Here is a 16,058-nt window from a genome sequence, read left to right as displayed (position 1 = left end):
TTCAATCCCTAGTACCGGGGTGGAAAATTAAAAAAATAAAATAAAATTATATATATATATATATATATATATATATATATATATATATATATATATATATATGGCTGAGGTTGTGGTTCAGTGGTAGCACACTTGCCTAGTACGCATGAGGCACTGGGTTCAATTCTCAGTACCATATACAAACAAAGAAAATAAAGGTCCATCAACAACTAAAAAAAAATTTTTAAATAAATTATATATATATATTTGGTTCAAGTCTAAGGGTTCACAAGCTACGTTTACCAACCTAAGTCATCTTGTTGAATGTGCACAGGCCTCCCAAGGGATGTCGGGGCCAGAGGCAGCCCTGAGCACAGGTGCAGGGGCTTTGCAGCCTTGGAGATCCCCTGAATTTGAGTGCTGCCCCTGAGTGGGCCCTCAGTGGCTTTGCCCAGGAGGCAGGTGAGCTGGGGAGGAACCTCAGAGTATCCTCTCCTGGCTTCAGGGAGATCCTGGCCTCCCCAGACTCTCCATCAGGAAACCCAAGCCAACACAGTGCAGTAAGGCCAGGGTGGGAACAGATTCTCCTCCTTGTAATCTGTCCAATCCCTACAAAAAAGCAAACAACAACAACAACAAAAAAAAACAACACTTAAATGATAGATCTAACATATAAGAAGGGACAAGAGAAAGGGGAAGGAGGAGAGAGGAGGGAGAACTCACCAGTCCTGGAAATCAGCAGAGGGATGGGAACAGTGAGTGCATCAGCTCTGACAGCCCTGGAGGGGCTGTGTCCCTGTGTCCTTCCCTTGGCCCTCAGTAGCCACCCACACCTCACCTTGACCCTGTGGGGCAGCCAGAGGTGAGGAGTAGGAGGCTCTGCTCTCAGGACTTAACTGTGGTGATCGCCTATTCTGCTGGGTACAAAGAGGGTTCCAGGGCTCTGTGATGCAACCAGCAGGACCTAAGTGGGCCATGAGCCCTGAGTCCCTACCAGCTCTCTCCCAACCTCAGGAGGCTGTGCTCAACCACAGCCCAAGCCCCCCATGCACTGGCAGTGGTGACAACCAGAACTCCACCTCCACCCAGGCCTTTCCCTGGCACCAGGGCTCCTCTGCACTCTGGCCATCCTCTGTGCTTGGCAGCTGCACAGAGGCCACTTGGGTGGCTGCACTGGCCTCCAGCAGACTTCCTGGAAGGTGCCTTTCTCTTGCTGTTCTGCTAGAAGCTTCCACAGCTACTCACCTGCAGTCTGAGGTCCTCAGTCTGGTGCAGCTCACCTTCGTTCAGAGCGGACCTTCACCTCCTGGGTCACCCTTCCCTCCCATTCTCTTGGTCTGGCCAGCTGTCACTCCTGTAAGGCCACTTAAGACATTGTTCCTGGGTCAGGGCTCTTCAGGTACTGCCTGCATCTCAGTACTTCTCACATGGCCTCCAGTGATCATTGCATGGTCTGGTGATGATTTCAGCCCCCAGGCAACCATCAGGAAAACATGTTGTCAAGCAGAGCTGAGTTTATTAGACCCCTGCAGTTAGGGAGCACTTCAGCTCCATCACATCTGTTGTATCTCAAATAGGGTTGTCAGGGGAGGGTTCTCCCCATGTTTCAGGGTCCAGGCTGAGTGATTTTAAGATGAGCCTTGCAAGACAGATGGGAAACTTGTTTAAGATATGATAGCTGTGGACTGGTGAGCACAGTGAAGGTCTTGGAGTCTTGATGAGCACATGGTTAGTCTTGATAAGGAAGTCTGTTTGGTTCATAGTCTTTTCTTCCAGGAGCAGGTATTCCTAGAGCAAGCATCCAGGTCCTTTTAATGGTCTTAGTTTTGTCTAGCATAGTGACAAAACAATGCCTGGTCCTCAAGTTAACACAGAAAAGGGAATTATGTTGGTTCCATTCTCACTGCCAGTCTTGTTAAATCAAATTCTGGGAAAACAGACACCATCACAGGATCTTTCTGCAAGCCCTAATGCCCCAGCACAGGGTCCAGACATCATTAGCATGTAGCAAATGTTTACTGAACACTCATGTATGCATGAGTGTCCTCCAGCACGTGTCAGCAATCCTGTGGAGCTTCTAGAGCCACATCCTGCTCTGGCAGAAGCAGCAGCAGGAGAATGCACCTGACAAACAGCTGCCTAGGTCCTTGTTACTCTACGTACAGTTCAGTGACCAGCCACAACCTCACCGAGAGTGTAGGAGAAATATGGGCTCTTAAGCCCCACTCCAGACTTCTTAGATCAGCAAGCAGCCCAGTGGTTTGCGGGCACCTCTGAGAATCACTTTAGTATCTGGCCTGCACAATAGTAGTAGCTGTGGAAGCTTCTGTTTGACAGGTTTCCATAGAGCACCTCCTACATGCAGCCAGCGGTGGAGCCCCGTAGGTACCTCAGTGGGGCCACTGGCATTTCGAGGAAAAGAGGCACAGATATCTATGATTCAATGACTGTGCTGGCGCCAGAGACCTTCCTACAGGAGAGATTTCTGTGCTTGTATCCAGATCCACCAAGGAGTGTGTGTATGTTTCTGTCTGTCTGTCTGTCTGTCTAACGAGGCTGCTTGGACAGACTCCTGGAGAATTTTAAGCCTCTGATGGACTTCCCCCAACACTCTCCCTTGTCCTTTTCTGCTGACAGATCCTGACAGCCAGTGGCGATGGCACATGCGCCCTATGGGATGTGGAGAGCGGGCAGCTGCTGCAGAGCTTCCATGGGCACGGGGCTGATGTCCTCTGCTTGGATTTGGCCCCCTCAGAAACCGGAAACACCTTTGTGTCTGGGGTAAAGACCCAGGGAAAATCTTTATGGTCCTTTGTCCATTAGGGAGGCCTGTGGTAGCAGTTCTTATGCATTCATGGAACCAGACTTGCTCCTTCCGTAGAAGGAGCTGCAGGAAGAGTCCTCAACTCCCTACACCACCCCAGCTCCTACCACAATGGCAACACTGGCTCCGGGCCCCCTTCTGTTCTGCCGCTGACATTCAGCCATCTAAAGAAAGATCTGAATGTTCTCCCATATAAATGATTCAACTCAAGGTGCATATCTGCCATACAGTATTAGCACTAGAGATAAGGCACCACGCAGGTGCAATGGCTACTAAGGTGAAGTGGCACAGAGATGTGCTCAGAGCTTCAGAGCTGTCGAAAACTCTTCCAGCCCCATGTCTATTGGCCACCAACCCCTTCCCGCTCCAGGGTGCAGGGACCAGAGTATTTGAGGGCTAAGAGTTGAAAGACAAGGCCACATAACACGGTGCAGCATTAGACTAGGAATCAGGCTTCCTGGCTCCTGGATTCACTACCTGATTTCAAATATCTTCACCTATAAATTTATCATAATATGCAATAGAACTACCCCCTCACCTTCCTCAAAACATTACCAGCAGTGGATGGAAGAGTTCATGCTGTGTTGTGCCGATAATAGGGGCAGGCATTTCTGTGGCAGCCCAGGAAAAGGTCAGAACGGAGCTGGCCAACCTGACCCCCAATCCTGACTCACCTCACTTAGGAGACAGTGGTGAGTGAGGACAGTGACACACAGTCTGTCCCATGACTTTTGCTCCTGAGAGAGATAAGGTTCTTTGCTTTAGGCTGCGTATGCCTCAGCCCTGGGAGTCATTGGCATGGACCCTGGTTTTCTTCATGGATATTTGACCATCTGTAGGTTTTATCCCGTTGTGATTATATAACTGTGTTTATCACTGCTCAACTATGCAGGGTTTTTTTTTTAATTATCATTATTACTGTAGATGATATTATCTTTTAGAGCACTGGACTCCATTTGATTTATTGTCCACTAAAGATGTGAAGACACTTCTGATTTTACTGTCCTCATCTCAGCAACACTCAGAGTGCTGCACCCCACCAGGTCTCCCCGAGATAGCCCCTATGCTGCTTCATTGAACCCTTTGCTCTGCATTGAAGCTGCAACTTGGACATCAAGTTTAAACCATTGCTTCGGTTTGACTATTGAGGGTCTGCATTTTACCACTTAAGCTTGGTAACAGGATTGCTCTGCAGGAATTTATCAAATTGTTCCCAGAATCCTGATAGCATGGTGTGAAAAGGCTCATTTTATGATCCTCTGTGTGGTGCCTTTCCAAGTGCTGAGGTGGAAGCCCAGCAGGTGCCTCTTCTAAGTTGATGGCATATCCAAGACTAAGCTCCTGTTTGCCAATTCCCAGCCCAGTATGCTGCTGAGCTGCAGGTGGCCCAAGGGCACCTTAGACAGAGCTGGTACTTTTGCTGCTCAGCTTTAGCCCTTCTGACCCACTCATTAGTGTCACAGCAGACAGAGCCCACCATGCACCACCATCTGCCTGCCTTGTCCTCTGGGCTTAGGAAGGTGGACAGAAAAAGGAAAAAGGGAAGGGGAAACGAAGGGCAGGGAAATGCCCAGAAGGAGGGGAGAAGGAGGCTCTGGAGAGTCACCTCCATTCAGAAATGTGGGAAAGAAGAAAACATGCTGAAGGGGAAAGCTGGGTGCCCCCCTGCCTTGCTCCTTCCCATTCTAAGACCCAGATCTAACTTTCTCAGGGTTTATTAGTTGAGAAAAGTAGCTATTCTCAGAAAAAATGTCTTGGGACTCCTGCTCTGTCTATAGAGAGTCCTTGCAGTGCCATAACTCTGAGTAATTTTACATTTGCAGGGATGTGACAAGAAAGCCATGGTGTGGGATATGCGCTCTGGCCAATGTGTGCAGGCCTTTGAAACACACGAATCAGACATCAACAGTGTCCGGTCAGTAAACAGAATGTTCCTGTTACTTCTCTGGCCTGTCAGCATTACCTGGGCTTGGGTTGTCCCTAGCCCAGGAACCACCTTCAGGCTTCGTCTACTTGGCTGAGAGGGACTACTCAGCAAGAGAGGCTGATGGTGATAGAACTGATCAGCGCTCCAGGTCACATGGAGAGTTTTAATTTAATTTCTTTAGGAATAATCGCTATGCTCCCTAAGTTGAATTAGTATTTCTCATGCATCCAGCAAATATTTACTGAGTGTTAATATACTAGACATCATTCTCATAACTGAGATTGCCAGTGGTGAATAAGATAGGCATAGGCAAGGTCTTTTCTCTGCTAGAGGAGATAAACTATAAATAATAAAAGTGCAGTTTAATTTGAGATATCAATAAATGCTATGAAGAAAAGTAAGACAGGGAGATATGATGGGATGGGCTATTTCTTAGATAAAAAGTCAAAGCCTCTGCTAGAAGGAAACACTGAAATCGGGGCCAGAATAATAAAAGAGCCAAGCTGCAGGTGGAAGAGTTGGGGGAAGAACACAGAAATGAGATGTCGAGGGACTTAACAAAAGGCCAGGTGACCACTGGAGAGTTGGCAGGGTAGCTAATAGGATCATGTTTCACCTTGAAAAGAACACTCTATATAGATCATAGGGGAGCAAGAATGGCAGTATGATGACCACTTAGAAGGTTGTGTGAATTCAAGAAAGAAATGGTGGTTGAAGCTAAGGAAGACATGATGGAAACAGAGAAATGTCAAGAATTATCAAGGGTCTGAGATTTTACCTACCTGAAAGTTAACAAGTTAGGCTGCCATCACTCATAGATGCTGCTAGAAGATACAACTCAAAGATGAAGGACAGTTTATATTAACAGCAGTGGCAATATCCAGAGTATCAGAATGTTTGTGCTGGTTACTTAAGCCCAAGTCACCCTAGGGTGACATACAGAGAGCCAAATAATACCTGCACGCTCACAGGATGCATTATGGGAGAACCCTGAACTTAGGGAACAAAAATCTTTTATCCGGGCAGTAAGTAGTGATCCATTTCCTGAGATAGGGAAGACCAGAGGAAGTACAGGAAGGAGATGCTTTTGCACATTGATCTTGGAGCTCTGTTCAGGACTAGTTCAGTCTGAGATGCCTAATAGATATCCAAGGAAGATGTCAAGTAAATAGCAGAATCTGTGAATGGGATTCTAAGGGAGAGGTCAGGATGTGACATGTATGGAAGACACCACTGCTGAGATTGTATTTAAAGAATCTTCATTATCCTCAGAATCCCAAGAATGTTCTTTATATTTAGTGGGAAAACACTAAACTTATTTCTCTTAAAAGCAAGAACAAAAGAATACTTATTTGCTTCAGTACTCCCTGCTGTCAAATGTGGGGTAAGGAAAAAGAAAGAGACTTCCTTTTTGCAAATGAGTAGTAATTACCTGGACAATCAAGGAAAATCAATCCAGAAACACTACAGAGAGCAAATGAAGTGAGTAAGATGCATGATGGAAGATAAAGCCTCAAAAATAAATGATAGTGAAGTACAGTTTTAAAGTGCACATTCTCTCACCCATGCTGTGCCCTCTACCCTGAACCCCCTTCCTCTAATGTCCATCAGACTCTCAGGTCTCCAGGTCTCTTCAAGAAGCTGCCTAGTTCCCAGAACTGAGTTAGATGTCCTCTGGTGACAGGGGCCACACTGTATGGCCAATGTATTCATCCGCCTCCTCTGCTGAGGAAATCAGAGGGATAAATACAACCAACCATTAAGTATTTATGAATTCTTAAGATGAAGAAGAGGGTTGAAGGTATCACTTCAGCTTACATCCCATTAGCCAAAACTAGACTAAATGGCCAGTCTGGCTGCAGGAAAACTAGAATGTAGTTTTCATTCTGCCAGGAGCCAAGAGAGGGGTTGGTGTTTCTCAGTGGGGCACTCTACTTGTGTTTTAGGTAGGACATTTCTTCATCATGAGGGACTGGCCCTTGTCAGACATTTTGCATCCCTGGATGCCCCAGCCACTGAATTCTAGTAGCACCTCCTAGGTTTGTTGACAGCCAAAAATCCTGCTCATATTTAACCAAAGCAATAGTAGAGAGAGACAGTGAGGGAAAGAGACATATACACCAAACATCACTTTCAGATAATCCATTTTACACTTGAACCCTAAATTTCCTGCCAGCAGAAGGAAATCATAGCTCATGATGTCCAAAATGAAGTATAATGTAGAAATCATTTTAATTTGACATTGGAATATTGGTGTGTCAGACTCCATGAATCTCTAGTGCTTTCAAAAATATGAGCTCCCAAGACAACAGACTGACTGGAGCAGAGCTTCCAGTTCTTAGCATGTGCCATCTAGCCTTTCTGTTCTCCATCCCCTGCTTTCAGGCTGGTATAAGTTAGTCACACAAAGTCAAGCTTCCCTCTCTCTTGCCAAATGTCTTTACTTTCAACTCCCCCAGGTAGGAGAGGTAATTCCATAAGCTGTTTTAAAAGATCTGCTCCAGCCTTTATAGAGCTGTTGGATGTAGGCCATTTGTACAAGAAAGAGGGTGCAGCAGGAGGTGTGGGGACACCTCTGAGTGCTGGCAGAGTCGGGGGTTGGAGACCTCTGTTCTGATTCTGCCCACAGCCCATCATCTACCTATTTTTCCTACCTATCATTGAGAAGAGTGAACATGGCAATAATAGTTGCTTATTGAATGCTTTTTATTTGGCACCATGTGAAATTCTTTGTATGCTGGGTCTTATTCGGTCTTCCCAACAGGGTATATGTGATATTATCCTCAATTTTAGCTGAAGAAACTAAAGCTAGGCAAGATACAGCCACATGTAGTATGTGACAGCACAGACAGCTGGACATGGCTGTGTATATCTGACTCCAGTGCCTGTTCATAACCACGTTTTTATCCTTGAGCTCTGAGCCTACTCTTGGGAAATAGGTATGTGATCAAGGGAAACTACATCTACAGGGCACCTGCTCTGTGTTCAGTGCCTGATACAAATACACATATTTCATTTATTCCTCATTCACACTCTGCAAGGCCAGTGTCACCATCCCCTGCTGACAGAGAAGAAAACTAGAGGTCACTGGACCTGCCATAGAAGCCTCCCTTCAGGTCTCTTTAATGAATGTCCCTCTGTCCCTAGAGGTGGAGGTTCTGATTTTGGATGTGCCACATGGGAGGGTCTTCCTGGAACAGCCATCCCTCTTATGGGTGTCAAGGGACAGTAATGACCATTCTGGATTAACTGCTTTCTACCCAAACTCTCTCTGCAGGTACTATCCCAGTGGAGACGCCTTTGCTTCAGGGTCAGATGATGCTACGGTATGTTTCTAAGCTCTTGAAAGCTTTTCCTATGAGAAAGAGAGATATGCCAAATTAATTTTGTCTTATAAAAAATAGCTTCTTATGAAAGTAATGTATATTCAGTGAAGAAAACTTAATTTTAAAAAAATTTTTTAGTAGTTGATAGACCTTTATTTTATTTATTTATACACAGTGCTGAGAATTGAACCCAGTGCCTCACATATGCCAGGCAAGTGCGCCACCGCTGAGCCCCAGTCCCCAAAACTTAATTTTTTAAGGAGAAAAATAAAATTACCTTAATATCTCTAAGACAAAAATCAGTTAGATAAATTCCTGTCTTTTGTCTCTTCAAGCAAAATGCTTTATAATTTGCCTTTTTCACATAGTAGATTATAAAATTCTTCTCATACTGGTAAATATTTGTCTACATTATATTTTTCTTAATAGCATTCCACATATAGACATACCAGCATTTACTTAACCAGGCTTTGATTTATGGACAGTCAGCTTTTCTCATTTTCTTTTCCCCTGTTAAAAACACTGCTCTAAGTAAATGTTTGTGTACCTTTCTTATTATTTCCTTAGAACTCTTAGATATAACTTGCTGAGCCAAAAGTAGACCCAGCTTCAAGGCTTTTGATACTAATTGCAAATTATGTTTATCAATTTTTGAGGGCAAAAATATTTTTTGGCTGCCCTCAAAAATGTCAAGTATTGGGCTGGGGATGTGGCTCAAACAGTAGCACGCTCCCCTGGCATGCGCGGGTCGCTGAGTTCGATCCTCAGCACCACATAAAAATAAAATAAAGATGTTGTGTCCATCGAAAACTAAAAAAAAAGTAAATATTAAAAAATTCTCGGGGTGGGGATGTGGCTCAAGCGGTAGCATGCTCGCCTGGCATGCGTGTGGCCCGGGTTCGATCCTCAGCACTACATACAAACAACGATGCTGTGTCTGCCGAAAACTAAAAAAAAAATAAATATTAAAAAAAAAATTCTCTCTCTCTCTCTCTTAAAAAAAAAAAAAAAAAAAAAAAGTCAAGTATCAGTAGGACCTGGTCGTGTGCACCTGTAAGTCTCAGCTACTTGGGAGGCTGAGGTGGGAGGATCACTTGAGCCCAAGAGTTAAATGCTAGCCTAATCAACATAGGGAGACCCTGTTCCTAAAACAAAACAAAACAAAACAAAAAAAAGCATTCAATATCTTATTAAATAATAGATTTCATTCCAATTTGATGCTATAAAAAAATTACAAGGGCTGGGGATGTGGCTCAAGCGGTAGCGCGCCCGCCTGGTGTGCTTGCGGCCCTGGTTCGATCCTCAGCACCACATACAAACAAAGATGTTGTGTCCGCCGAGAACTAATAAATAAATATTTAAAAATTCTCTCTCTCCCACTCTCTCTTTTAAAAAAAAAATTACAAGGTAATAGATTAAGAGTTTTGGTAATAATGAAAATCATAAGCTTTTCTATGTCAAAAAATATTAACAAACGATAAGGACATAGCCGGGCATGTGGGCACATGCCTGTAATCCCAGCAGCTTGGGAGGCTGAGACAGGAGGATGGAGAGTTCAAAGCCAGCTTCAGCAAAAGCAAAGCACCAAATAATTCACTGAGAGTCTGTCTCCAAAAAAAAATACAAAATAGGGCTGGGGATATGGCTCAGTGGTTGAGTGCCCCTGAGTTCAATCCCAGTGCCAGAAGAAAAAAAGGTAGGGCATACATTTTGGAAAAATTCTTGCCATGTATGTGATAGACCAAGTAAAAATCCTTTAGATGTGAAGAGGTTACATAATCAATTAGCTGAATACCACATTTGTTGGACCTTTATTCATTTATTAAATAGGATAACTATAGACCATTTACAAAATAATAAATCCAAAATGACCAATAAATACCTAAAAATATTTTTTAATTCATCTATAATCAAAGAAATGCAACTTGAATATATTCAGATGCCTGTTTTGCCTGTTGGATCAGCCAAGCATTGCCCAGGGGTGGAGCTGGTGAGGCAGAGAATCTTTGGAGAAACCCCAGTGAGGCTTGTAGGTACCACCCTTCTGAAGGGAAGATTTTCAGTAGAAATTATGAACTTTTAAGACATCCTTGTGTTTTGACTTGGCATGCCATTTCTTGAGAACAATTCTATTCTAGAAATTCTACCTCTTGACTATTCTAAGGAAATTTTCAGAGGTGTATTAAGATTTTTACATAAGAATGCTCACAAAAGATTTTTTTTTTTTTTTTCAGTACTGGAAATTGAACCCAGGGTCTCTCACATGCTAGGCAATCACTCTGTCACTAAGCTATATCCCACACCTTTTTTATTTGGGGACAGGATCTTCACCATGTTGCTCAGGGTGTCCATGAACTTGTAGTCCTCCTGCCTCAGCCTCCTAAGTAGCTGAGATTACAGATGTACACCACCAGACGAGGCAGCATGATAGTATTATTTATAGATAAAAATTAGTCACAAGCAAGCACTTAACAGGGTGTGACCAAATAGATTCTAACAAATCAACATGAGGGATGTTTGACAACCATGTAAATTTTTTTGAAGGTTATCTAGTGATAATTAAATAATGCTTATAATGTTTCTATAAGCAATAATAAAACATCTATCCTGGGCTGGGGTTGTGGCTCAGTGGTAGAGTGCTTGCCTAGCATATGTGAGGCACTGGGTTTGATTCTCAGCACCACATATAAACAAATAAATGAATAAAGGTCCACCAATAACTAATAAAAATTTTAAAAATCTACCCCATTTATATACATATACATAAAATAGAAATAGACTGAAGGAAACAATCTAGACATTAGCATACCTCTAGGACTTGGGGTGACTTTTATTTCCTTTTTTTATGCACTTCTAAATATTTCTGAATTTTCTACAATAACCATATTTCCTTTATCAGGAAAAGATTTTTTGTTTTTGTACCTGAAGAAATTTTCTGCATGTACTGTTTGTTTGGGTTTCTAATGATCCATGGAGATTAATAGAAGTCAAAACTGAGGGATGAAATAGTAGAAGAAAAAACTAAAGAGATTTTTTTTACCTCATCTGTCAAACCATACAAGCCACCAGCACCCACCAGTAGCTCTGGGGTCACCATGTCACCAAAGTGGAGCCAAAAGTAAGTGCTTTTTTGTCTGTTTCTTTGTACCTCAGTGTCGCCTCTATGACCTCCGAGCAGACAGGGAGGTCGCCATCTATTCCAAAGAGAGTATCATATTCGGAGCATCCAGCGTGGACTTCTCCCTCAGTGGTAAGAAACTTCCCCAGGATTGTAAGACACGACCTGAATGCGACCCAGCTCTCTGTCAAGCTTTCCACTAACTAAACTTTCTGTGAACCAATGTGCTAAACTCACATTTGTGCCATTTTCCTCAACTGCCCTTTGTGTGTATGTGTTGTGTGTGTATGTGTGTGTGTGTCTGTGTGATGCTGGGGGATAGAACCCGGGGCACTTTACCACGGAACTACATCCCCAGCCCTTTTTATTTATTTATTTATTTTTAATTTTGAGACAGGGTTTGCTAAATTGTCTATACCATCTTTGAACTTGCAATTTCCCTGCCTCAGCCTCCCAAGTAGCTGGGATTACAGGGGTACACCACCACACCTGGCAAAATTATCTGTTTTTGTCTGCCTTGCCCCTTGGTCCCCCTTCCCCGGGGGTCCCATATCCTGTACGTACACATAAGTCCTTACAGAATGGTCACATGATATTACATGATTTATTTCTCTCTGCCGCACATCCAGCATGGGGCCAGCAACTGTGCTTTTTCCTCTTTGAATCCGAAAGGCAAAGCGCAGGGCCTGGCACACCATGGCCTAAGTCACTGTTTACTGGTTGAATGAATAGTGAGTGAATGTGCGAGTGAGTGACAAGGAAAGCAGGAGAGAGGAAACTGGTTTAATAACCATCACATCACCCACTTGAAGGTCGCCTGCTCTTTGCTGGATACAATGATTATACCATCAACGTCTGGGATGTTCTCAAAGGCACCCGAGTCTCCATCCTGTTTGGGCATGAAAACCGCGTCAGTACTCTCCGAGTTTCCCCTGATGGGACTGCTTTCTGCTCAGGATCGTGGGATCATACCCTGAGAGTAAGTGAAATGTGTTTCTACTGTTCCGTGTGTGACAGGAGGGAGAAGTGACCAGCTTCCTTAAAGCAGAGAAGGCAGAGCAGGCTGAGATGGGCTGGTCAGCCAGGCAGCTCTCATTTAAGCTCTGTGGGCAGCCATAGAGGCAAGGAGTTTCCTGGGGAGTTGCAGAGGGCCCCAACCGCACAGGTAGGTGTTCAAGCACAGGTTGGACAACCTTGTATCAGCGTCAAGCTGAGGGATAGCTGGGCTCAATAATCCACAGTGCTGCTTTTGACCCTGAGGGACAATTCTTGTGATCCTAGCCTTTGGCACACCAGATTTCTAGCCTCTCTTCCCAGTTTTGCTGGGTTCTTCTTACGACCTGGTTATGACAAGGAACACAGGCCACAGACACTTTAGGAAGCCTGTGAAGCCCCTAAAATGGTCTTACAAATTGTGTGTGTGCATTGTTCCAGGAAACAAGCCCTCGTGGCTTTCTTCAGATTCTCAAGCTCCATGACCTTGTCCACCATTGGCTCCCTCAAAGTACCATCAAAATAGCCTATTCATCAAGCAAAGCAAGTTTATTCCACACGTCAGTGTGAAGGATCACAAACTTGACAGAGACTTAGTAGCAGCTCAGAAGGGGAGGGCAGAGGCACATGTGAGGGTCTGGCTTAAGGCAGGTCTTAGGACAGAGGCAGTTGGTTAGGATTGGGCATGTCTGTGGCATGATAGTTTTAAGATTGCTAGAACCTGGGTGAGGGAAGGATTTCAAAGACTGGTAGAGTAAACAGTCATTTGATGCTCTGAGTTGGCCTAAGACTTGGACATTATTTCTAAAGTGGGCAAATGGAATGTCTAGTTTTAGGATAAATAGACATAAAGAATTTTTACAAAATTCCTGAAACAAAAAGTTTTCTGTGAGTTCATCTAAGTGTCTTATTGACGAACACGGTGAACTGTTGGGGTACAGATGGTTCAGTTCTCAATCTCAAAGAGCTACCAGTCTCTAGTAAGGAGGCCACAGATGCCTATGGATGATTAACTAAGGGAGAGGGGAGTCAGATCCCCAGAAGCACCTTCAGGTGGCTGGGAGTGAAATGTTTTCCTCCTAAGGCACGTGAGTACCCTAGTTTGGATGGAGTGAGTTCATGCGTGTGCCGTGTGCATACAAGTGGATAGACTGATTTTATCTCCTTAAGTTCAAGTCAGACAAGTTGTTAACTACTAAGGAATTAAAAATTATCTGTCTTCACAGGTCTGGGCATAATCGTCATCTCACAGTTCACACATACGTACCTGAGAATGGAATGTGAAATCTTCACCTGTAAATAGATAGACCTTCTAGAAGAGCTTAGGGTTTCTTGCAGTTTAGCTTAAGGGATCAGCTGCATAGCTCAAACTCACTAAGCATCTTCAGCATCACTGCTAAAACCACCGCCCCTGGAAATACATTCTCATGAGCCTTCAGCACTACAAGAATACTTTGAAGAACAGTATTTTTCATTTTGACCTATTTATAAAGTTTATCCATTTTTAAGGTTATTCTAAATAACTTTAAGTTTATTCTAAATAACTCATTCTGTTGCCCATAGAATTCAGCAATTGAATATTTCATACTACTTCCTTGAATCAAATTCATTTTCAGAACACTTTAAAATCTGCTTTTTCTTAGTGTACACTGTGACTTTTGGAACCTTGCTCTAGAAGTGCTGGTATTATGGACTGTCTAAGGAGGAATGTGTTAATTGGCCTGTGACAGAACAAAATTCCAATTCCAAATGTTATTGGACAAAACCACTTTTTTAAAAATGTGTTTTTATTATAAAATTATCTTTTTTCAGTCTCCTGTCATCTTTTTTGAGATAAAACATCCTTTGTCTGTGTACACTGTTATAAATGAAGCAGGAATATGCGTAAAACAGACAGGATGTTTGATTCATGAATTACATTGCTGATGTTGCATATGCCTAAATAAATGTATTAGGGCATTTTTCCTCATTTGAGGGAAAAGCTGAATGCTGTCTGTAACACAATGCTTCTGAGAGCAAGCAAAACCTTCCTGTGAGGAACATAGGACAGTAAACTTATTTAAAAACCTATTAGTAGCATTAGTGGAAACACTTGGATCAAAGTGGATCTTATCCATATAAATTATATTCATATATATTGTACTGCAATTGTAATTGCATACACAGATTGATGGATAGATCTTGAATAATAATGTATTTATTCATCATATATTTAGAGAAAAATATCAAAAGAACATTTTGTCTTTATTTGAAATTCAGCAGTTCCTTCTAGAAGATGCCAAGTACTTTTTGTTATGAGATTCCTTTTATTCTTTCTTTCCCTTTCTTTAATTTTAAGGTGTAGAGATTTATTCTTTGTTTTAGTAAGCTGCTCATTCAAAAAGTTCACATGTGCCCAGGCACGGTGGCACACATGCATGGTCTCAGCTGCTCAGGAACCGAGGTAGGAAGATGGCTGGAGTCCAAGAGCTCAAGATCAGACTGGGCAAGATAGCCAGACCCCTGTCAAAAAAGTGGGGAGGGGTGCATACAAAAAGATACATTACTTAGGGGACTGAAAGGTCACCTCAGAGACCCAAATCCTTCCTAGGCGAGGCTTGCCCTGTGGGTGGCCTGGGGTCTGACCGGCCAGGTGCTTGCTGTGCTGAGGCTATTTGTGTACATCCCCTGGGTTGTCCAGTCCCCTCTCTGCTCTGCCCAGCCCTTTTCCTAGTGGTAGTTTTGACTTTGTCCGCCCAGCCCCGGGGCCTGCTTCTCCAAGAGGCCCTTGCACAGCTGGAGCTGGAACCGCCATGGGAAAGGCCTGCTATAAGCACTGGGGAGGTGGGAGTGCCAGGCCCACCCTCAAAACTGTTCAGGCATCATGATGGGGCCACCAGTCAAAATCAAGCAGACCAGCTGTTCTACAAACTCACTTTAAATAAACACAATACTTGTATTTAATCATTTGCAGAGCAAATATTTACCAAGGGTTTTATAAGACACCAGGGCCAGGGTAGAGAGGAAAAGATTAATGGCCTCTTCCTGCCTCCTGAGAGCTCAGGGTTAGAGGGAGCATGGCTCAGAGGAGCCATGTCTTAGGATCGTCCAACGGCTGACAGGGTCAACTCTAAGGGATGAGCTCTGCTCCTGAACATCCCAGAATTTGCCTGGGACTCACTGACCTCGAGCTGTCACCCCTTCCCTCTCCACACACCCTTTTGTCTCTCTACTCTGACCTGGACCTGCTAGCTTCCAGAAGTGAAGAAACACAGGGCAAAGGAAAGCCCACTGCACTCAGGGAAGCAAGTTCAAGTGTCCATGTTTGTGGGTGGAAGCATCATCAGTCCACCTGCAAAGTAGCCCAAGATTTTCCAACCAAGAGAGCAACTTCAAGGCCAGATGAAAGTACTCCACAGAATGCCTTGGGCAGGAAGCCACCTCTCCCCAAAGTCCATGTTCTCACAGTGGGTGCTGTTTAGTATTTATTGGTGAAATTCTTTATTTGGAATATACTATGCCATGTGGAGACTCAAGGGTAAACTCCATGTAATAAATTGTATTTTGCATATTGAAAATAATACTGAGTGTAGTTTTTGAATCAGTTTTTCTTCTTTTTTGTAGCAGACCTGGGGACAACCTGCTGAACCAATTGTGGTGAAGGGGCCCAAAGGATGTCTCCTAGGCAAGAGAGGAGCCTCAGGGAACCTCCTCCCCAGCCAGAGAGAAACTTTAGGCAGAAAGGATGTGTAGAGTCAACAGTGCTGGTGGGACATATTTGTGGAACCAAATCATATCAGCTGCTTTAGAGAGTAGGCAGTCGGCCTGTGAGAACCTGGGGTCCCAGTGACCTTCCCTGTTCTCGGGTGAGCCAGAAGCAGACACTCCATGTCCACTTCTCTTCTGCCCTCC

At 43.8% G+C, this 16,058-nt stretch overlaps 1 protein-coding gene across 1 annotated transcript in view; it reads left to right on the top strand.

Annotated features, from left to right (window-relative positions):
• Gnb5 (G protein subunit beta 5) overlaps positions 1–15,677 on the top strand; it is a 40,777-nt gene extending 25,100 nt beyond the window's left edge. Inside the window, exons 6-11 of the mRNA XM_076850795.1 lie at positions 2,617–2,760; positions 4,627–4,718; positions 8,008–8,056; positions 11,210–11,306; positions 11,987–12,153; positions 13,394–15,677. Coding sequence (XP_076706910.1) covers positions 2,617–2,760; positions 4,627–4,718; positions 8,008–8,056; positions 11,210–11,306; positions 11,987–12,153; positions 13,394–13,405 — 561 coding nt within the window. The 3' untranslated portion in view covers positions 13,406–15,677. The remainder of the gene's footprint in view (positions 1–2,616; positions 2,761–4,626; positions 4,719–8,007; positions 8,057–11,209; positions 11,307–11,986; positions 12,154–13,393) is intronic.
• The last annotated feature ends 381 nt before the right edge of the window (positions 15,678–16,058 follow it).

The sequence above is a fragment of the Callospermophilus lateralis genome, chromosome 3 (genome assembly GCF_048772815.1).
Source record: "Callospermophilus lateralis isolate mCalLat2 chromosome 3, mCalLat2.hap1, whole genome shotgun sequence".
NCBI lineage: Eukaryota > Metazoa > Chordata > Mammalia > Rodentia > Sciuridae > Callospermophilus > Callospermophilus lateralis.
This window is presented reverse-complemented; position numbering and strand designations above follow the sequence as displayed.